Source organism: Chrysochloris asiatica, unplaced genomic scaffold, assembly GCF_000296735.1.
Source record: "Chrysochloris asiatica unplaced genomic scaffold, ChrAsi1.0 scaffold00085, whole genome shotgun sequence".
In the NCBI taxonomy this organism is placed as follows: Eukaryota; Metazoa; Chordata; class Mammalia; order Afrosoricida; family Chrysochloridae; genus Chrysochloris; species Chrysochloris asiatica.
Window position 1 is genome coordinate 10651042 of NW_006408603.1, and position 23838 is coordinate 10674879.

Here is a 23838-nt window from a genome sequence, read left to right on the forward strand (position 1 = left end):
ATGTTAAGGTTTAGTAAAACTCTTCCTATGTTGATATAGAAGAAAAACCACGCCACCCACTACCATTGGATGGATTTCGACTCAGCGACCCTGTAGGGCAAAGTAGAACTACTTCATAGGATTCCCATGGCTGTAAATCTTCCCCTTGTGGAGTGGCTGGTGGGCTCAACAATCAATTGTGTACTTAACAGCCTAATGCTTAACCCATTGTGTCACCAGGGATACTCAGAAAGAACATTGCTGTTGTTGTTAAGAGCCATTGAGTCGGTTCCAACTCATAACAACCCTTTGTAGGGTTTCTGACGAACAGCTGGTGGGTTCTTGTTGTATATTGTCTCCCTCTTGTATACTGCCTGCCCTCTCACCCATGTGAACATGTGTCTATCCTCTAGCCCAGAACTGTAGACCTTGAGGTTTCCAGTCCAGTGCTGATCCTACAGGGCCACACTAGAAAGAACATTAGGCAATATTCTTCTTCTAACTTGATGTTAGAAGAATAACAGCTAGTTATTCTCGTTCTCTCTCTTTTTTTAAAGCATCCATTCAACCATTGACCAATTGTGTTTTGAGTACATCCTGTTTGCAGTTCACCGTGTACTAGTTTCCTCACCTGTCATATCAGAGGACTGTACTGGATACAATGGACCAGTTCAGTGCAAAATGTTATGGCTGTAAAACTCATGTGTATTTCTTAATTCCTAAAAGTAGCTCAAGTGTTTTCCCTTTTAGGGTCAAAAGTGTCTTCATGTCTGTTTAAAGCTTCATGTACCAACAATTAACAGTATTTACCTGTATTCACTTTAACTATTGCGTTCCTCCCTGTGTCTCTTGCTACCTTCATCTTTCTTCGGCCTACCTCCCTTTTGTTGTATATTGCCTGCTCTGTCACCCATGTTAACATGTGTCTATCATCTACACAAAGTCTCAACATCCTCACTTCTAATGATCATTTGGAGTCCTGGTGTGGCGCTGTGGGCTAATGCGTCAGACTGCAAAGTCGTTTGAACTGCAAGGTTCAAGCTCACCAGCTGCTCCTTGGAAACCCTATACAGGGTCTCTATGGGTTGGAATCAACTTGATGGCACTTAACAACAACAACAACATCATCTAGCCCATGCATAATTGTCTCTTCCCTGTCCCATCATAGAATGTTTTCATTATCAAGAAACCTCTTCTTAACTTTTTACATTTAGTCTCATACAATATTTGTCCTTTTATGATTGACAAATTTCACTCAGCATAGTGTCCTCCAGGTTCATCCATGTTGTGAGATGTTTCGCAGATTCATCAGTATTCTTCAACTTTGTATAATATTCCATTGTGTGTACGTACCAAAGTTTGGTTAACCATTCTTCCATTGATGGACATTTAGACTGTCTCCATATTTTTGATGTGTCTCTTTTAGACAACATATTGAAGAATCCTGTTTTCTTATTCATTCTACTTTCGCTGCCTCTTGATTGATGCATTTAATCCATTTACATTCAGTGTAATTATCCATAGGTATGAACTGATTGTTGTTATTTTGCTTTTTTTGGTGTGTGTGTATGGTTCTGCTGTTTTCTTTGTTTCACGTAATTTTCTGCGCTGACTTAATTTTGTAGGTTTTGTTTTCATTTTCTTTCTGTTGTGTTAATATTTTCTAAATCTTTCTTATTTTCCACTTTTTAATTTTTGATAAGCAGGTGTATTGTTTTTCCTTGAGATTACCCTGTAATTTATTAATTATTTTTCCTGTTTTAAACAGTCTATTTTATCTTGAAATCTACTTGACTTCCTTGCCATTTGGAAGCTCTGTATCTACACTATTCCCTCTTTTTGCTTTGTAGTTGACTTCTTTATAAATTGATATCACTGGTTCCCTGTTTTCAGTCTTGTAGGTTTGTTTTATTTTAAATACTTCTATATCTTGATGGAGTTCTGGGTGGTGTTGCATGTATGTTAATCTCAGGTTATCATTGACTATTGTTGGTTATCATTCTAAAGATATTATTTTTTGTAAAATTGGTCTGGTAATTGCAAATTCCTTTAACTTCTGTTTATCAGGAAATGTCTTAATTTCACCATTGTATTTGACAGCTTTGCTTAGTATTTAATTCTTGGCTGGTAATTTTTTTCTTTCAGAGGCTTATATATGTTATCCCATTGCCCTCTTGCCTGGATGGTAAACTCTGCTCAGAAACCAGAGTTTAATCTTATTGGTTCTCCTTTATAGGTAACTTTTTGTTTTTCCTGAGATGCTCTCAGGATTCTTTCCTTGTCTTTGCTTTTGAAAAGTTTGATTATGACAATGTATTGGCAATTTTCGTTTGGGCTCTATCCTGTTTGGGGTTCATTCAGCTTCTTTAGTGGTTATAGTTTCTTCTTTTATGATGTTAGGAAAGTTTATTCCAGCAACCCTTCAGCGATTTTCTCTGTGCTTTTAATGATCTCTTCCTGTTTTGGAATCCCAATCAACTGTAAGTTGTTCCTCTTTATGGTGTCCCACATAAGTATATAATGTATCTGTATAATCCCCCCAAAACTGACAGCATTTTGGGGCTCCATTTGTGTATGAGTTGGAATCAACTGGAAACCTGTGGGCTTGGCTGCTTTTTTGTTTGTTTGGCAATATCATCTTCAACTTAATTTATAAAAGGAATGAAATGACAATAATTTTTCAGTGATAAAAATGCATTTGATATTAAAACCCTAAAAAATAATTGAAGATATTTTAATCTAGGGTTTATACGTTGCATTAGGAGTATCCCATACAAATGAATTTAACTAAAATGGGCTAGGATTCTTAGTTTTAAAAAATTAACAAAAATGATATCAGCCAGTTACTATCAAGCACATTTCAAGTCATGATGAGCCCATGTATGTCAGAGTAGAACTGTGCTCCAGAGGGTTTTCAATGACTGATGTTTTGGTGGTAGATGTCTGTGCTTTCTCTGAGGCACGTATGGGTCGACTTAACTCTGCAACATATCAATTAGCAGTCAAGCATGTTAATTGTTTGTACCACTCAGGGACCTAGAATTCTCTTTAAGGTAACCTTCATCAGCTAAAGGAAGTCTTCTTTATTCTTGGTTTGTTTGAAGTTTTTAGTTATGAGTGATTTTGAATTCAACAGATCTTGTGTTTTGCATTTCTTAAGATAATCATATGCCTTTCTTCATTTATTCTGTTTATGTGGTAGATTAAAAGATTTTTTAAAACAATCTTAACTCAACCTATCATTACTAGAATACATTTATCTTGTTCACAATGTATGGAGGTGGTTCTAAAAGTATGGGGGGAAATGGAATGAAAGATCATAGATTTTTTTTCTGCAAACTTTTTGAAGCACCCTTGTATCGTTGTTGTTGTTAGGTGCTATCAAGTTGCTTCCAATTTATAGTGATCTTATGTACAACAGAATGAAACAATGCTTGGTCCCGTACCATCTTTACAATTGTTATGTTTGAGTCCATTGTTGCCGCCACTGTGTCAATCCATCTTATTGGGGGACTTCTTATTTTTCCCTGACCCTTCACTTACCAAGTATGATGTGTTTCTCTGGGGATTTCCCCCTTCCTGATGATATGTCCAAAGTACAAGTGACAAAGTCTCATCATTCTCTCTTCTAAGGAGCATTCTGGTTGTACTTCTTCCAAGACAGATTTGTTTGTTATTCTGACAGTCCGTGATAGTATCAGTATTCATTTCCAACACCGTAATTCAAATGTATTGATTTTTCTACTATCTTCCTTATTTGTTGTCCAACTTTCACATGCATATGAGATGATTGAAAATACCATGACTTGGTGCACCTTAGCCCTCAAAGTGATATCTTTTCTCTTTAGCACTTTAAAGAGTTTTTTTGCTCCAGATTTACCCAATGCAATATGTCATTTGATTTCTTGACTGCTGCTTCCATGAGCATTGATTATGGATCCAAGCAAAATGAATTCTTTGACAACTTCAATCTTAACTACATTTATCACGATATCTATTAGTTCAGCTGTGAGGCTTTTCTTTTTCTTTTTCTTTTTTTTTTAATACTGAGGTTGCTAGCTATACAGAAGGCTGTAGCCTTTGCTCTTCATCAGTAAGTGTTTCAAGTCCTCTTCACTTCCAATAAGTAGGATTGGATCATCTGCATATCTCAGGTTGTTAGTGAGTCTTCTTCCAATCTTGATGCCAGTTTCTTCTTCATATAACCCAGGTACTTGGATTATCAGCATACAGGTTGAATAACTATGGTGAAAGAATGCAACCCTTGCACACACCTTTCCTGATTATAAACCATTTAGTGTTCTCTAGTTCTGTTTAAATGACTGCATTTTGGTCTACGTACAGGTTTCTCAAGAGCACCTTGTTCTGCAATACCCGTTCTTCTTAATGCTACCCATGGTTTGTATGATCCACACAGTCGAATGTCTTTCCATATTTAATTAAGTACAAGTAAACATCTTCCTGGTATTCTCTGCTTTCATTCAAGATCACCTGATGTCAGCACTGATATCCCTAGTTCCACATCCTCTTCTGAATCTGGCTTGAATTTCTGACAGCTCCATTTTGATGTACTGCTGCAACTGATTTGAATTATCTTTAGCAAAATTTTATTGTCATGTAATATTAATGATATGTTCGGTGATTTCCATTTTCCCTTGGGTCACCTTTCTTTGGAATGGGCACAAATATGAATCTTTTCCAATCAGTTGGCCAGGTAGCTGCTTGGCATAGAAGAGTGGGCATTTCCAGTGCTGCATCAGTTTGTTGAAACATTTGTTTGTATTCTGTCAATTCCTGAAGTCATGTTTTTCACCAGTGTCTTCAGTGCTGCTTGGACTTATTCTTTCAGTACCATTGTTTCTTGGTCATATGCTACCTGTTGAAATGGCTGAAAATTGACTAATTGTTTTAGTGACTGCATGTATTGCTTACATCTCTTGATGCTTTCTGCAACATTTCAAAATTTTTCTCATTTTGTTGCTTCTAAGTGCAGTTGAGTTAGATAGAATCCGTCAATGTTTCAACCCAAGACATGAATTTTTGCTTCAGTTCTTTCAGCTTGAAAAGTGCTGAGTGTATACTTCCTTTTTGATTTTCTAACTTTGCACATTTCATCATAATAATTTACTTTGTCTTATTGAGCTGCCCTTTGAAAATATCTGTCTGCTTTTGTACTTCACCATTTCTTCCAGTTGTTTTAGCTTCTTTACATTCAAGAGCAAATTTCAGAGTCTTATCTGACTTACATTTTGGACTTTTCTGCCTTTTTAGTGACTGCTTTCTTCATATATCATTTTCATGTATGATGTTCTTGATGTCATTCCACAACTCTTCTATTGTTTGTTTATTAGTGTCTAGTGAATCAAATTTATTCTTGAGATGGTCTCTAAATTCAGGTGTGATATACTCAAGGTCATATTTTTGTTCTTGTAGATTTGTTTTGATTTTCTTCAGCTTCATCCTGAACTTGCATGGAAGCAATTGATGGTCTATCCCACAGTTGGCCACTGGCTTGGCTGATAACAGTGAATTCATCCATCATCTCTTTCCATATATGTAGTCAATTTAATTTCTGTGTGTTCCATCTCATGAAGTCCATGTATGTAGTTGCCATTTGTGTTGCTGATCAAAGGTATTTGCAATAAAGAAGTCATTGGTCTTACAAAATTCTATCATATGATCTCACCAAGGCCATATTTTCGAACTACTGCTTCTCTTCTTTGTTTCCAATTTTCAAATTCTAGTCACCAGTAGTTATCAATGCATCTTGATTGCAGATGTTATCAATTTCATTCTGAAGAAGTTGGTTGTTGTTGTTAAGGGCTAAGGAGTTGGCAACAGTTCATAATGACCCTGTATAAGGTTTCAGAGGAGGGGCTGTGGGTTTGAACCTCCAACCTTTTGGTTAGCTGTCTAGTGTGTATCATACAGTACCACACCAGAATTCTTCAATTTTGTCATCATTGACTTTAGTGATTATGTAAATTTGAGTACTTGTTATACTAAACCAATTTTTTTTATGTTGTTGTTAAATGTCAAGTCATTTCCAACTGATAGTGACCCTGAGTAGGGTTTCCAAAAAGTGGCTGATGAGTTTGAACCACTGACCTTGCAGTCCAGTGCTTATCCTATAGTGCCACACCAGGACTTGTTATAGGTTTATGGATACTATCCTATCACAGACAACATTGTACTTCAAGATAGATCTTGGATTGCTCTTTTGACCTTGAATGGGATGCTACTCCTTTTCAATTTGTCATTCCTGGTATAGTACAACATATGATTGTCAGATTAAAAATGGCCAATATCAGTCCATTTCAGTTCCTTAATGCCTAGGGGCTCTAGTGTGGTGCTATAGAATAAGCACTTCACTGCTAACCACAAGGTGGTGGTTCAAATCACCAAATACTTCCTGGAAACCTGATATAGTCACTATGAATCAGAACCGACTTAATGGCACTTAACAGAAATGCCTAGGATGTTGATATTTATGCATTCCATTTCATTTTTAACAACTTCCAATATTCCTAGACTCATACTTTGTGCATTCCATGTTCCAGTTATTATTAGATGTTTGTAGCTGTTTCTTCTCATTTTGAGTTGTGCCCTATCAGCAAATGACGGTCCCAAAAACCTCTGATCCACCCATGTCATTAATGTCAGCTTTGCTTTGAGGAGGCAGCTCTTCCCCAACTATATTTTGAGGGCTTCCCATCTAAGAGACTCATCTCTGGGCACTATATCTGACCACGTTCCACTGCTGTTCTTAAGGTTTTCAGTGGCTAAACCTTCAAAAGTGGTCTGCTTCTCCTTCTTCCTAGTCGGTCAAATGATGCATTGCATTAGGCAAATCTGCTGCACAAGACCTTTTTAAAGTGTTGAAGAGCAAAGATGTCAGCTTGAGGACTAAGGTGTGCCTGACCCAAGCCATGGTATTTTCAATAACCTCATATGCTTGTGAAAACTGGACAGTGAATAAGGAAGACTATAGAAGAATTGATACTTTTGAGTTATGGTATTGGAGGAGAGTATTGAAAGTGCCATGGGCTGCCAAAAGAACCAACACATCTGTGTTAGAAAAAGTGCAGCCAGAGTGTACCTCGGAGGCCAAGATGGCCAAACTTTGTCTCTTATACTTCGAACATATTGTCAAGAGGGACCAGTCACTGGAGAAGGATATCATGTTTGGTAAGAGAGAAAGAGAAAGACCCCCAGTGAGATGGATTGGCCAAGTAGCAGCATCAATGGGCTCAAGCATGGCAACAGTAGTGAGGTTGGCCCAGGATCGGGCAGTGTTTCGTTCTGCTGTGAATAAAGTCTCTATGGGTAGGTACCAACTCGATGGCACCTAACAACATTCTCTTTGTTGGCTCTAGGTAAAGGTCCATGTCTTCTTTCAGCATCTGTAGGCCCAGTATTAATTAGAGCTCTCCATACATCTTGGCATCAATTTTCCCTGAATCTAGAAGCTTCACAGTGCCAGAACCCAGGATGCACTCCACTCCCAGCTCTTTTATGTTGATGGTAGTAGGTGTCTCTTTCTTTGCTCGAGTCTCTCTCCTTTTATCTCTTATTAGAGAAAAAGGTGTTGCATGCCACACCCTTGGGAATGTCATGTAAATTGGAGCATGGTAGTGGTGGAATTAAGGGTGGTCCTGGTGTGGAGCTATGGGATAAGCATGACAGTTTTCAACTTCACCAGTGGCTCCTCAGAACCAACTTGATGGCACTTAATACTACCAACAATCCCACCTTTAATCCTCTTATTGGTTTATCACATCAAATCATATCAAGAGGAATAGCTACATCTCAACTGTCAAACCACTGAGAATCCTGGCCCAGTAAGTTGACATAAAACCTTAACTGTCCCAATTGGTGTCATTTCTTTCTAACATGTTTGGTATATGTTACTATTAAAGCCATTTGGGACTAATCTCTTCTTCATGGGAATATTTCTACATTGCAGATTAAATTTCTCTAATACATATAGGACTACTCAGGTTATCTAGTTTATCTTATACCACATTTTTATAAGTTCTCTTTTCCTAAGCATTGGTTCATTTTATATAAATTTTAATATTTTTTAAAGTATAAACTTATCATAATAGTTGTAGTGTTTGTAGTGTGTAGAGAATTTCATCTTTTAACTTCTGACATTGGTTACTTGCCAGTTTCAGGTATTTACCAAATTTTTAGTCTCTTGAGAGAATTATCTTTTGACTTTGCTGATACTTTGGATTGTAGATTTGTTTTATATTTCATTCCTCCAACTTAAAATTTTTTATAGTCTAATTTATTGCTCTTGAGGTTTAGATCATTGACTCCCAGTTTTTCTTCTTTTAAATTAGGTTGTTGTTATGTGCTGTTGGTTCTAACTCATAATGACCTTATGCACAACAGAATGAAATACTGCCTGATCCTGTGCCGACCTCACAATCTTGTTACACTTGAGCCCATTGCTGCTGCCACTGTGCCATTCCATATTGTTGGGAGACTTCCTCTTTTTCACTGACCCTCCATTTTACCAAACATGATGTTCTTGTCCAGGGAGTGGTCCCTACTGATAATAATATGTCCAAAGTATGAGAGACAAAGCCTGGCTTCCTAAGAATCATTCTGGCTGTACTTCTTCCAACACAGATTTGATTGTTCTTCTGGCAATTCATGGTGCGTTTAGTATTCTTCTGCAACACCATAACTCAAGTGCATCAATTCTCCTGTGGTCTTCCTTATTCACTGTCCAACTTTCACATGCATATGAGGCAATTAAAAATAACATGGCTTTGATCAGTAGTGCCTTAGTCCTCAAACTGACGTCTTTGTTTTGAATACTTTAAAGCTGTCTTATGTAGCAGATTTACCTAATGCCAAAAGTGATTTGATTTATTTTAAATATATGCATTTAAATAATAAATTTCCTTCTATACATAGCTTTTTCTAAATATCCCGTGGGTCTCAGACTTTTCTTTCTCTGAAATCTGCCCATTATACATACTGATATGATGTAGCATTTGTATGTGAGAAGAGTATGACTATAATACCAAAAGAATCTGTAAACTTTAGGTGAGGAATTATGATTATCTTAATATATAGAGAACTTATATTTTGGTGGAAGTGGGTGAGGGTTTACTTGTAGTACTAAATTTCATATGTTTTTATTTCTTTCTCAAAAGCAATGATTTATTAAGATGATAAGATAAAATTTAGAAGAAAAGGTCACGTAAAAATAATTTTAGTCTAACCAAAGAAGAGTAATAGCTCAGGAAAAACAGACAATTTAACATGACAACTTTTTATAAGAATCATCTTTAAGAAGAGATTCTTTGGTTCTGGAAATTGAAAGGAAAAATAATATTTTAGAAATTTAAATAAATCCCACATCAGGTCAAGCATTTGTCTTAGATTTTGGCATTTACAATATATATAAATGAAATTAGGATGTGCTCCAGTTAGAATTGAAAGTTCATGTTTTACAGAAATCATTTTTAGAGTAGAAAATTTAACACATGATCTGGAATCATTTTGCAGTCATAAGATGACTTTTGTTGTAAATCTTTTACCATATTGGAGAAGGAACTATTTGGCCAGTAATTGGTACTTTGTTGTTAAGTGCTGTCGAGTTGGTTCCAACTATTAGTGACCCTGTATAGGGTTTCCAAGGAGTGGCTGGCAAGCTTGAACTGCCAGCCTTGTGGTTCAAACTGACCTTGGAGTCTAGTGAATTAACCCACAGCACCACACCAGGATTATTTCAGTCCTATAGGAAAAGAGCCAATTTAATTGATCTATATGTACAAATAAGGAACTCTGGTAGCGTAGTGGTTACAAATAGGGCTGCTAACCTCAGGGTCAGCAGTTTGAAACCACCAGCTGTTCTGTGGGAGAAAGATGAGCCTTTCTGCTACCGTAAAGATTTACAGCCTTGGAAACCCATCCTGTACAGGGTCACTATGAGTCGGAACCAACTCCACAACAACATGTGTACAAATAACTTAGTACCTTAGTTCATATTGCCAATAAAAATATCTTATTTGTGTTTTCTTTTTTTGCAGAAAATTTTTACTACTGGAGATATCAACAAAGATGGGATGCTGGATTTTGAAGAATTTATGAAGTACCTTAAAGACCATGAGAAAAAGATGAAACTGGCTTTTAAGAGTTTGGACAAAAATAATGATGGTGTGTCTTTATTTTCTATTTATCATCAGCTATAAGGAGCTCTGGTAGTGTAGTGGTTACGAATTGGGCTGCGAACCACAAGGTCAGCAGTTCAAAACTGCCAGCTGCTCCGCAGAAGAAAGATGAGGCTTTCTGCTCCCATAAAGATTTATAGCCTCGGAAACCCTGTGCAGGGTTTCTATGAGTCAGAACCGACTCCACGGCACACAGCCACCACCATAAGGAAGTACTTTGCATGTCTCTACAAGTCTAAAATGATATCTATTAAGCCTCTCTATTTGTAGATGATTACTTTTGCTGATACTTATTTTTGTTAGTAATATGGTTTTCATATTATAAAAAATTATAGATGGCTATGTCTACTGAATTAAAAACTTCTGGTTGGGATTTTTGTAAAATATTAACTACTGAACATTATGCTGCTTTGACTTGAAATATTTTGTTAAAAATAGTAATTGTTTCCTTGATCTTTGGACAAGAAAGATTTCTGTTTCTATAATATTGTGAATATTGCATATTTTTAAGTTATAAGAAAACTGTTCAGAAATCTTATATTTTGGTAGTGTTTTGAAAGAATTATTTTTAGGAAGATAATATGTGATACTGAAAATGGTTATTGTTAAGTGTCATTGAGTTAGTTCTGACTCATAGCTAACTCTGTATAGGATTTCCAAGGAATAGTTGATAAGTATGAACTGCCAATCTTGTGACTTGAGCTGACCTTGTGGTCCAGTCTTATCCTATAGCATCACATTGTTGTTGTTAAGTTGCATTGAGTTGGTTCTGACTCATAGTGACGCTACATAGGGTATCCAAGGAGTGACTGGCCACATAGATGTCTACATATTTACAATCTAGTTGAGATTAAGGTTTTTGTAATGGAGCCCTGGTGTGGCACTGTAGGATAAGCACTGGCCTGCTCACCACACGGTTGATGGTTCAAAGTCACCAGCTGCTCCTCAGAAGCGTATGCAGGGACACTATGAGTTGGAACCAACTCTATGGCACTTAACAAAACAAAAACCATTTAGATTAATAGCTGGAAGCCAGAGTGCTTCCCAGGTGTATAGAGCAAAAAACAGGGACAACAGTAGGAGAAAAGAAGCCCTCATAGTGCAGTGGATTACGAGCTAGACTGCTAACCACAGGTCAGTAGTTTGAATCTACCAGTTGCTCCATGGGAGAAAGATTAATCTTTCTGCTCCTGTAAAGATTTACAGCCCCAGAAACCCTATACAGGGTCACTATGAGTTGGAACCGACATGGTAGCACACAACCACCACAGCAGTTGGAGAAAGAGTCATGAAACCCTTATCACCAGAGACAGCCTTTCATATGAAGAGAGAATTTATTTAAATAGACTTTGCCTTTAACTCCACCCTACTTAAGGAGCCCTGGTGTGGTGCTGTGAGTTAATGTGCCAGACTGCAAAGCCGTTTGAACTGCAAGGTTGGTGGTTCAAGCTCACCAGCTGCTCCTCGGAAACCCTATACAGGGTCGCTACAGGTCGGAACCAACTCAATGGCACTTAACAACAACAGCACTTAAGAATAGACATGACCATTCCAGTCACAGACTCAATGTAACAAACAAGTTAAACAAATACACTTTATTTTTTGGCTTATATCAGGAATTGGTAAACTCTTTTAAAAAAAGGGCCAGGTAGTAAGTATAATAAATATTCTATGGGCCATGCATTCACTGTTAACAGTACTCATTTCCCTGGCTATAGCTCAAAAGCAGCCATAAAAATACCTAAATGAATGAACATGGTTGTGTTCCAATAAAACTTTAATCATAAAAACAGGCAGTGTGTCTGATTTGGCTCAAGGATTGTATTTGCTGGCCTCTTGTTTATGCTGATTAATGACTTTGGTTGGTTGGTTGGTCATGTGCCGTGGAGTCGGTTCCAACTCATCGTGATCCTGCACAGGGTTTCCGAGGCTGTAAATCTTTACGGGAGCAGAAAGCCTCATCTTTCTCCGACGGAACAGCTGGCAGTTTCGAACTACTGACCTTGTGGTTTGCTGCCCAATTCGTAACCAGTACGCTACCAGAGCTCCTTGATTAATAACTTTATATAGAATCAAAGCAAGTTTCTTCAAAGAGTTAAACCCTTTGAATAGTTTTGATGTGACTTTCAGTCAGGGAGACTGTGGTGGAAAGCAGCACTGTTTGGACATCTGTTGTCTTCCACAGGCCTTATGTTGTTGTTGTTGGATGCCATTGAGTCAATTTCAACTCACAGTGACACCATGGGTTACAGAATAGAACCACAACATCAGTCGCAGATTGCCAGGTCTTCTCCCACCGAGACATTGAGTGGGTTCAAACCACCTATGTTTTGGTTAGCAGCTGAACACTCTTAATCCTGGCACCATCAGGGCTCCTATGCCTTATATTACATGTCCCCAGTGCGTAACTTTAGTCTCCTTGCAAAATCCTGCTCTCAATTTTCCTACTTCTGCACAAGTTTTGATCCCAGCCTGAGTCTTCTAAAGTTCAGTTGCATAGATGTCTCTATACAATTAAGGTGACAGGAGATGGAGCCACCACAGGATCATTGGCCAGGTAATTAGAGATCAGCCTTCCCAGGATATAAACTGTGTGTGCATCAGTTGTCCATTTCAGAAAATTCTAAATGAACCAGGGGAAATAATTGAAGACGAAATTTTAGTGATACATTTATAGTAAATGCAAACAGTTTCTTCTTAATGTATTTACATATTTTAAAACAAATTCCCATTATAAGTTCATATTTTTATTGGTCAGCCTTTCTCAAAGCAAAGTGTATATTTCTTAAGAGTTTAGTTATAAAGGAGAATATTCAGAGTAGCATTTAAAAATTTTTATTGCTAACAGCTCTGGTAGCGTAGTGGTTACGAATCGGGCTGTGAACCTTAAGGTCAGCGGTTCGAAACTACCAGCCGCTCCGCGGGAGAAAGATGAGGCTTTCTACTCCCGTAAGGATTTACACCCTCGGAAACCCTGTACAGGGTCGCTATGGGTCGGAACCGACTCGACGGCACTTAACAACAACAACAACAATTGCTAACAGATGTTGTTGTTAGGTGCCATTGAGTCAGTTCTGACTCATAGTGACCCTATGCACAACAGAACGAAACACTGCCTGGTGCTGGGCCAAGCTCACAATTGTTGCTATGCTTAGCCTATGGATTTCCACTGTGCCAATCCATCTCGCTGGGGGTCTTCCTCTTTTTCTCTGACCCTCCACTTTACCAATCATGATATCCTCCAGTGACTGGTCCCTCTTGACAACATGTCTGAAGTATGACTGATGAAGTCTGGCCATCTTGGCTTCCAAGGAACACCCTGGCTGTACTTCTTCCAACATAGATCTGTTTGTTCTTTTGGCAGTCCATGGTACTTTCAAATATTCTCTTTCAACACCATAACTCAAATACATCAATTCTTCTACAGTCTTCCTTATTCACTGTCCGGCTTTCACATGCATATGAGGTTATTGAAAATACCATGACTTGGGTCAGGCTCACCTTAGTCTTCAAAATGACATCTTCACTCTTCATTACTTTAGAGAGGTCTTGTGCAGCAGATTTGCCTAATGCAATATGTCCTTTGATTTCTTGACTGCTACTTCCATGAGTGTTGATGGCTGATCTGAGCAAAATAAAGTTCTTGACAACTTCAGTCTTTACTCCATTGGTATGGATGTTGTTTATTGGTCCAGTGGTGAGGACTTTTGTTTTCTATATCTTGAGGTGCAACCCATACTGAAGGCTGTAGTCTTTGGTCTTCATCAGCAAGCTATTTTAAGTCCTCTTAGCTTTCAGTAAGCAAGGTTGTATCATCTGCATATCACAGGATATTGAGTCTTCCTCCAGTCCTGATGCCACATTTTCCTTCATACAATCTAGCTTTTCAGATTATTTGCTCAGCATACAGATTGAATAAGTATGGCGTTCCCTTTCTAACAGATGGATGCCTCCAACTTTCTTTGCCCCCAGTCCACATTCTCATACTGCTCCTGAAAAATTCTCTCAAAAACTTGGCATTTCTTCAAGGCCCTTATTTTAAATGAAATCTTGCATTTCACTCATGATTTTTTTTTTCCTGGAGAGCTTTGCCATTAATACTGGCTTGGTATCAAACCCTCGTTGTTTTGTTTCATGTCTTAGAATCCCCCTAACTCTATTAATTGCTTAAGGGAAATGCAGTATTTCCTATATTTTTTGCTTTTATTTTCTTTCTTTTTATCCTCTTGAGTCTTTTCTTTCTGTCTACAGACATGCTTCATTTTCCTTAATCCTGACAGTCTTCCCTCTTCCATTGTCCTTATAGCCCAGCTCTTATTATATTTATTACCAGATTTCTCAAAAGATTTATTCATATTCTTTGGCTTAATTTCCTCATTTTCTGCTTTCCTTAACCCAGTACAATATGGCTTTATACATAATAAATTATATACTTGGTATTTATTATAATGTATAAATACACATATATATATTTTAAATAACAGATCCTACTTTGAATTTACCAGAGCCAGAATATCTTGAGTTGAATCTCAGCTCTGCTACTTCTTAATTATGTTACTTGGCAAAGCTAATTAAAATTGGTCTTTTTCTCAAAAGCAATATCATTATTTACTTATAAGCTTGCTATGATTATTAAATGAACAATGTGTGTATGCCTGTATTTGTTGAATACTGAGTACTGATAGTACAATAATATGTGGTTAAGCAAACCCATAACTCACTTAATTACATAATTTTGCCTTAATCAGTTCAAGGCTTTCTTGTATAAAATGAGAGATTTAAAATGAGTTTTTAAGTTTCTTATCAGTTCTGAGTCTGAGTTGCTGATCTTTTCATCTTTTTAAAGGGAAAATTGAGGCTTCAGAAATTGTCCAGTCACTCCAGACGTTGGGTCTAACTATTTCTGAAAAACAAGCAGAGTTGATTCTTAAAAGGTAAGCTCTTCATTGTATTGACAATTGTCTCTTGACTTCGGTTTGAATATCTTGCATTAAAAGATTTATGTTTGCAAGTATGGCTTTAAAACAACTCCCTATACCCCACCGTTCCTCATTACGCACATCCAACATCTTTCCTTTTCCTTCCTTTTCATTTTGTGCGTGCACCTACATCTAAAATGTGTTGTTTGTTATTGTACCCTTTGAGTTGATTTCAATTGGTAGTGACCATATATGACGGAGTATGAGTTCCCCATGTGGTTTCCTCAGCTATAATCTTCATGGGATCCTATCACTAGGTCTTTCTCCTGTGGAGCTCTTGGGGGGGTTCAAACTGCTAATCTTCTGCTAGCCCATTGTACCACCAGGGCTCCTTACCTAAAATGTCAGAGTGGGAAATGTACACCCAGACCAGATTCCTTCTTGCAGGATCATATGGAGTGGTGGAATGGCGATAAGGAGCTAGGAATTTCGGTGTTGCCCTTTGCCTCTCCTTTGGTCTCTAATGTGACAGTGTAAACCCATTGTTTCAGGACAAGAAGTCTCCCAGACCCCTCACATTATTTAACCCATGTGTATGACTTGATAAAAGAGAAATTCCAAAACCCTTTTGGCTAACAAAAACAATTAGGATATTAGTGCCAAGGGCAACCAGTTCATCTAGTTAGTATATCAGACCGTTACAGATTTGAAATTTTATTTCACAGGGCAGAGAATAATCTCTGAAGTCCAGCAATTAAAAACTCCTTTGTTACAAACACTGCAGGCGCCAATATTTATGATAATGGAAAATAGACAAGGATGGTTGCATTATATTAATATTCCTGGGAATATTTGCAGTCTTCAACATTATTGAATAGTTCTCTTCTAAATGGCTTTTTTGTCTGAAGAGGCATTGTAGGATAAGCACACGATTTTTGGGTTGACGTACCTGTTCCAGTATGAGTTTTCTCTTTTCTAACAGAACTTCTTTTGTAAGCAGGTGCTCAATAGGAAGGCCTGAAGTCTCAAGGCTGAACATAAGAGTTGCTTTTGTTAGGACTGGGTGAGAAAGGGTTTCCTGAGGAAATGAAAAGCTAACAAATGAATGGAGATAAAACAGAATTCTGACAGTGGGATATGGAGCATATAACATTCTGCTTGTAAAGACTCATTCTTCCCCAAAACTGAAGGCTTTTGTCTAATTCTAAGGCCTGAAATAATATTCCTGTATCCCTTTGATAGTTTTAGCATGATACAACTTCCAAGCTGGAGCATCATAATATATCATGGATAATATAGAGTGATGGATGTTTAAAAGTAGTTACACACATGCTCACACATATATTTTATGATACTTTTATTGAGATATAATTCCCATACCATAAAATTCAGTCTTTTAAAATACATAGTTCAGTAGTTTTTAGTGTATTCACAGAGCTGTGAAACCTTCACCACTTTCTAATTTCTGAACATTTTCAGGACTCCAAAAAGAATCCCATATCCATTAGCAGTCACTCCTCACTTATCCTCTTTCCCCACTCCCACCGAATTTTGGGGGGACTGCTAATCTACCTCGGAGCCCTGGTGTGGCACTGTGAGTTAATGCACCACACTACAAAGCCGTTTGAACTACAAGGTCGGTGGTTCAAGCTTACCAGCTGCTCCTCGGAAACCCTATACAGGGTTGCTATGGGTTGGATCCGACTTGACATCACTTCACAACAACAACAACAACTAATCTACTTTAGGTCCTATGCTGAACAATTTATATGAGTGGGATCATATAATATGTGGCCTTTCATTTGTTTTTTCACTTATCATGATGTTCTCAAGATTCTTCCATGATGCAGCATGTGCCAATGCTTAATTCAATTTTCTTTGCAACAGGTTAACATTCCATTATATATAGGGAAAAAGTTTGAACAAGAAACGCTATACAGGCTTGCTATGAGTCAGAACCGACTGGATGGCATTAACAAACAAAAGCTCATGCCACATTTCTTTTTGACATAAAGACTTCTTATCCCTTCATTTTTATCAGCTCGTTGATCCCCTCTTGATCCAGTTTCTTCCACACTTCTTGCTTTCCCCTAGTTCTGAAGCAGTCCTATCTCAGGCCTAAAGCTTTGGGTACATGTGCTTACTGGACACCTTCTTCCATTCCCAATAGTGACTTCTCCACAGGGTTACTAGCTTTTATCTGCCTCCCATTCCCTACAATGGCCATTCTTTGATAACTTCAAAGAGGAATTTAAGCTATTCAGTTGAGAATTCAAATCTATTGACTCTAGCCATGTTTGTGTTTGTTTCAGTTCTTTGCAATTACTGCTGCTTTTGGAGCTAACACTCTCCTACTCCCCTTTATTAGACTAAGTTCTGACCTCAGAGAGCTCTGTCACCATTCCTAATTTAGCCCCTTTTACCATTATTCTTTATTTGAACAACTTGTTTCTCTGCTCAAGGTTCTCATCAGTAGTAACCATTGAATTGCTTATTTTGCATAGCTTTATGGTTAGAAGTACAGTTTCTGGAGCCTGAATGCCTAGGTTCAAATACATCATTCTACTCTACTTACTAACTTTGTGCCTATGTACAAAACACTTAACTTTTCTTTGCCTGTAAAATGGAGACAATAGTAAGTACGTAGAACCATGATTAGTAAATACTCAGTGAACTCAATGAACATTAGTTATTATTTATGACTGTTAATGCCTTTTATCCTACTACACTAAGGTTTACATGGGCACAGACTATATCTCTCTTGGTAATTAACTGTTCTATGCTTAGCATTTGGCAATATGGACCCTCAGAAAGTACTAAAGAATGTACTGATGAATGAATGGAAGTTATCCTAGTGTGAAAGTGTGAGTGTAAGAACACTGCAGGAAAGAGAAGGGCATGTGTAAACTTAGGAATGTGTTGTTGTTGTTGCTAGGTAATGTGTAGACAGACAATATTTGGGAAATAGGCTGAGCAGTATTTTGGAGGAGGGGACAAAGATGCTTTCTGGACTACTGGTATCTTTCTTTTGCCTATGGACTATTTGAGCAGTTCATTGGAAACAACTTTGAATATAATGTTGTTTGTTTTTAAGTGCCTTTGAGTAGGTAGCAACCCTGAATAGGGTTTCTGAGGAGTAGGTGGTGAGCTTGAGCTGCCGACCTTGAGATTCAAACCAACCTTGCAGTCAAGCACATTAATCCACAGCGCAACACCAGGGCTCAATGAAAATGATAATAATGACTAATTTGTGGGTTTAAGAAAAAGGAAAGCTCAAATATTAGACAATAATACGATGTAAGTCAGGAAGGGATAATTTACTCTAAAATGTTTTAGTGTCTGGTCTTTTTTTGATGGAGTGTTGAGGTCAAAGTATTAACTTTCTTATATGTATATGGTAAAATTAAAGTTTTAAAGGTAGATTACTGAAAGTATAGATATTGAGCATATAACTGCCAAACAAGGGAGGGAGAACATAGAATAAGAAGATAAAAAACAAACAAACAGAAAATTCAGACAATCCAAGAAAGAGGACAAAGGAGTCAAAAAACTTCATAGATAGACCAGGATACATTGAAAGCAAAAAGAAAAATGGGAGAACTAGGTTCAAATATAATAACCCCTATTATAGGGAGAAAAGAGACCCTATCTTCAAAGTTATAAATATTATACAAGCTCTTTATTAAGGCTTAAAGAGAGTAAACACAGACAAAGACACATGTAGATCACCTGAGCAAGGGAAATCATTGACACCATGAATGAGTTTCCAAAATTCCATTCTACGTAGGGATCTTTTAGAGGGCACAAAGAACAAAGGACTCTCTTTCTACAACCAGGACTGATGGCAGCAGCCGTGTGTCACACACGTAAGCCATGCCTTCAGAAAACAGAGAGGGGACTATTGCAGTTAGGACAGTTTATAGTCCCTAAGGCTCTCGGGGTATGACATCACAACCAGGTGACCATTAAAGAGTATGTTCAGGGTTGTTCCTGTGAGGGCTGGCTGGGGGGACTGGCCCCCAAACACACTTATAAATATACTCTGTTTCTAACTCTGGCTGTTCAGCTGTCAGATGCATGAGGTACTCAGGAAATAATGGCATCCGAACACATAAACCTACACACAATATGGACTTAATCTCTGCTAGGCTGGAGTTGTTCTCAGGCAAAAAGCCTTCTGAAACCTCGGCAACCTAAGACAGAGCCATTGCCATGCTGCAATGAGTTTTGATGACTGGTTGTTGTTGTTGTTGTTAAGTGCCGTCGAGTCGGTTCCAACCCATAGCGACGCTGTACAGGGTTTCCGAGGGTGTAAATCTTTACGGGAGTAGAAAGCCTCATCTTTCTCCCGCGGAGCGGCTGGTAGTTTCGAATCGCTGACCTTAAGGTTCGCAGCCCAATTCATAGCCACTACGCTACCAGAGCTCCTGGTAAGACTGAGGAATTCACACTGACCGCCTAAGACAGGAAGCGTCCCTTAAACAAACAATAAATAAGGGGGAATCTGATGCAGACCGTGCAGACCCGGTCAGGAGGTCAAGACCCTGTGGGCCCAAGCATTGTTGACTGTCCAAACCATAGGCTCTGAGGATCAGACTTTAGCCACCTAGTAGACATAGCAAACTGTCCCTCATCTGATTATTCAGTAATGCTTGTTAGTAATCTCATACATGAGCCCTGGATATCCACAGACAAATGTAAAAACCTTCCCTAAAAGCCGAGACTGTAAATTCCAAAAAGGCAAGTTCCCTCACCTCCCCCCCCCAAATAAAATAAAATAAAAAGCTAAAGAGGATAGAGAGAAACACTGTTAATTGATGATATATGGAGGGGATGATAATCAATGTAATGAAACAGGCTATATGAATGGTTGAATGTGAAGCTGATGATGTGCCCTGTAAACTTTCACTCAATCTAAAATAAAAACATTTAATAAAAAAAATAATCTTTCAAAGTTCTTTCCTTTTGGAATGTTTTTAACTACCTAGTCAAATTGATACTCCAGTCTGCAAATTAAATGAATTTCCACTTCTAAAAAAAAACAAAAAACCCTTCTGATTTCATACTTTATAGCATTTCCTCCTCTTAGACAGAGATTGATGGTGATCACATCAGTGACTAAAACCTGGACTCTGCTGGGCATCTGGATTGTGGCTTATTGCAAGCTCTTAATGGCAAGCTCTTTAAACTCATCGAATACCATCTGGTTCTTCTCCAGGGCTTCAAACAGGAATGCCATCTCTGTCAGGCTTACTGTAGAGTTGAGTGAGCCAACTGCACATTATTGTTGTCAGAACTATCTCTTTCCCTGTAAACATGCTGACAGTATGGGCCTATTATATACAGAATGCAGTTTAAAAGTACCATGATTCTTCATGAAGATGACCTAACCCATGTTAGGCATGTATGGCAGCAAATTTGCTTCTTGAGAAATTAGATAAGTAAACTTTATCCCGTGGGATAGGATCTATCCTATGATTTTAATAGCAATAGCATTATTAATCTAGTCCAACAGTGGTGGTGGTGGTAGTGTCGATGTGCCGTCGAGTTGGTTTCAACTCTTAGAGACACTATATAGGGTTTCTGAAGCTGTAAATCTTTATGGGAGCAGAAAACCCCATCATTCTTCTGTGGAGCAGCTAGTAGATTTGAACTGCTGACTTTTCACTTAGCAGCCCAATGCATAACCCCTACACCACCAGGGCTCCATACAGATTTAGTAATACTAATGAAGATATATGTTGTTGTTGTTAAGTGCTATTGAGTTGGTTCTGATCCATAGTGACTCTGTATAGGGTTTCTAAGGAGTGGTTTGGTAAGCTTGAACCATTGACCTTGCAGTTTAAATCAACTTTGCAGTCCAGTGCATTAACCCACAATGCCACACCGGGGCTCCGATGAAGTTATATATATGATATATATATATTTAGGAAAACTTTGTGGCAAAGACACATGTAAAAGTTCACTCATATAAAATAATAAACTCAAGTTATGGAATAAAACTTATCAAAAGAAGAATGAGGGTCAGTCATAGCACAATGATTTCAAATAGCATTCATTTACTAAGGCAACTAACTACTGGTCTATAGAAACCTAAGACATACAGTAGTGAAGAACATGAAAATAGATGTTAAATGCAAAATTTTTACCAGTCTGTAAACTCAAATTGCCAAGGCAAGGCAATCTCAAAAGCAATAGAGAAATTTGAACAAAGTCTAATGAACTAAAAGTCCAAGGCCTTGGGAATAGCCATCATTTGTTGCTGCCCACTAGGACATTTTTACTTCAATTCCAAAAGGAGTGTTTCAGTTCATTTAATCTGTGACAAATGTGTTTCTAGTTACAGCAAAATTTGGTCGATTTTAGTAGGTTTCCAATTTAGTCCTTTTTTTTTTTTTAACCTCTTCCAGCATATAACATTTTGGGGTGAAATCATGTAAGCTTGGGGATTAAATTTCTTTTTTTTAAAGGAAAATATTACAACGTTTTGCAAAACCAAATAAAAAATTTAGTTAGGCATACCTGTAACATAGGGCGACTACTACTATAGGGGGTCTAAAAACAACAGTCCAAGTGTTCTTCCCACAAGCAAACTCCCCTTCCTTAGGAACAGTTGTTGGTCACCTTTTCAGAAACAGGCAAAATGATAAAAATTTTGTGTACGCATATTCCATTCCCTCCTCTAATCATGAATTTCCACAAGAATTTCTTTGATTACTATTAACTGGATGATGAAACCATAAGGGAGTAACAGTTTGATTATGATCAATTTTATAATAAAATTATTTTGTTGACTAAATTAAATTATTATTGATATCATTCTGACTCAATGCTCAGTATTGATTTATTTGGTTAGTCTGTTTCTCTAGTTTCTTTAGATTACAGTTCAAAATAAAAGGACTAACATTCAAAGTTTAAAAGGAGCTGAGTAGAAATACTAACTATACTGGGTCAATGGTCTAAGATAACTATAAAACTGAAATCTGAAAGATTGTAGTAAGACTAGATATTGTGAGACTTTGTCTATACCACTACTGGTGTGGTGCTGCAGAATCATCACTGGACTGCGAATCACAAGGTGAGCAGTTCAAATCCATCAACTGCTCCTCAGAAACTCTAGTAACAGTTACATGTTGTAAGGTTCAGTTTGTATGTGAGCATGAACACAGAAACGCTTATTTATTAAAACATAAAACTATTTTCTTGAAGACACTTAGCAAGAAAACTTTGTCATTTTACTCTGTATGATCATAGTTTGAAATTCAGTCCTTTTCTAGTCTTGGTTATTATAATCTTGTTAAATGTATCAATAAAAGTTTTAATTTTAAAGTTATAAATTTAAACCTATTAGTTAAGACAATTTAGGAGGAAAATGGTTTCTTAGACTTGGAAAAAAAACAGAAGCTTAAAAGCACTGATAATATTCTAATATAAAAACCAGTTATAGCATTTTAGTCTATTAAGTGGCTCATTTCTGGTTAAGACAAAAAAATTAATTTTTGTTTTTAATCAGCTGGAATTTGTGAGCATTGTCACCTTCCAGAGATCTGGACATTTTGATTTAGTTCGGTTGAATTTGAGTTAAAAATAATCAGTCTTTCCCATAAGTCCAATATTGTTCCTTTTTTTTGGGAAATTTTTTGGGAAACATCAGAATGACACATCAGTAGAACAGAAGTTTATTTTCAGGTGATAAAACTTAATATGGCTAGACTAATTTATTGCAATATTTTTAAAAGTGCAAGATTTGCTGGAAATTATAGACTATGTGAAGTCAAATATAGTTAATTAAAATTTAGAAGGAACATTAGTTGAAAATATTTTAAAATACTATGATTAACCTTTTTAGAAAACTTTAGATATGCTACTATATTATTAATATTTGAATTACATTTGTATTTAAGCAGCTGGATTGTAAAAAAATAATTATGATTAAGTTGGCATAATTATTATTGCCATAGTAACTAAAATTGTGAGCAAAATTCAGTAAAACTCTTTCACTGAATATATACTAATTTGCTGATAAATAAACTTCTTTTAAAAAAAGCCCATTGCTTGGCAAAATCTAATGCACCCTTGTCCTGAAATTCAGATTAGTTAAAGAATGCATTAAACCTGTAAATCAATAATTAAAGGAAAATCGTGTTGTTTTAATCAGAAGGAGATTTAATTCTTGTATTATATCGTTAACATTAAACTTTTTAAAGTGGTCTAAACTATTAAACTGTAGTCAGAAGGATGTGAGTTTGATTATACTGGATAATTTCTTTTAACTGAATTTTTAAATACTGTTTTTACTTCATGTTCTGTAATGTTGTTGTTGTTAAGTGCTATTGACTCATAGCCACCCAAGTGTGAGAACCTTGTCGATACTAACAAATGCTCAAGAAATCCAATCTATACTAATTTTAGTGAGATTGAAGTTTTCTGTATTCGATTTATCAAAATAGGGCGCCCAACCAAATAGACATGGGCAGATGCCAGGCGTGACCAGCTTGCAAAGAGTTTTATTCCCCTGTCTCGAAAAAGCCCGTCTTCCAGTTCCCCTTTTACTGGGTACTATGGAGTTTCCAATCTATCCCAACATAGCCTACTAGCCCTTATTGGTGACATTGTCATTTAAAGTTAGTTTCCCTCCTCCTCGTGAACTTTCCTCGTTTCCTTGATGAGTGTATTCTTTTTTTTTTAAATTTCTTATTATGAATTGAGTGCAAGTTTATGGAGAACATCATCAGTTTTACATTCAA

General features: G+C 37.2%; 1 protein-coding gene across 2 annotated transcripts in view; it reads left to right on the forward strand.

Annotated features, from left to right (window-relative positions):
- Positions 1-23838, forward strand: part of SLC25A24 (solute carrier family 25 (mitochondrial carrier; phosphate carrier), member 24) — a 78605-nt gene that overhangs the window by 21155 nt on the left and 33612 nt on the right. For both annotated transcript variants that reach the window (XM_006865982.1, XM_006865983.1), the window contains exons 2-3: positions 10032-10158; positions 15019-15106. In XM_006865982.1, the coding sequence (XP_006866044.1) occupies positions 10032-10158; positions 15019-15106 (215 nt within the window). The remainder of the gene's footprint in view (positions 1-10031; positions 10159-15018; positions 15107-23838) is intronic.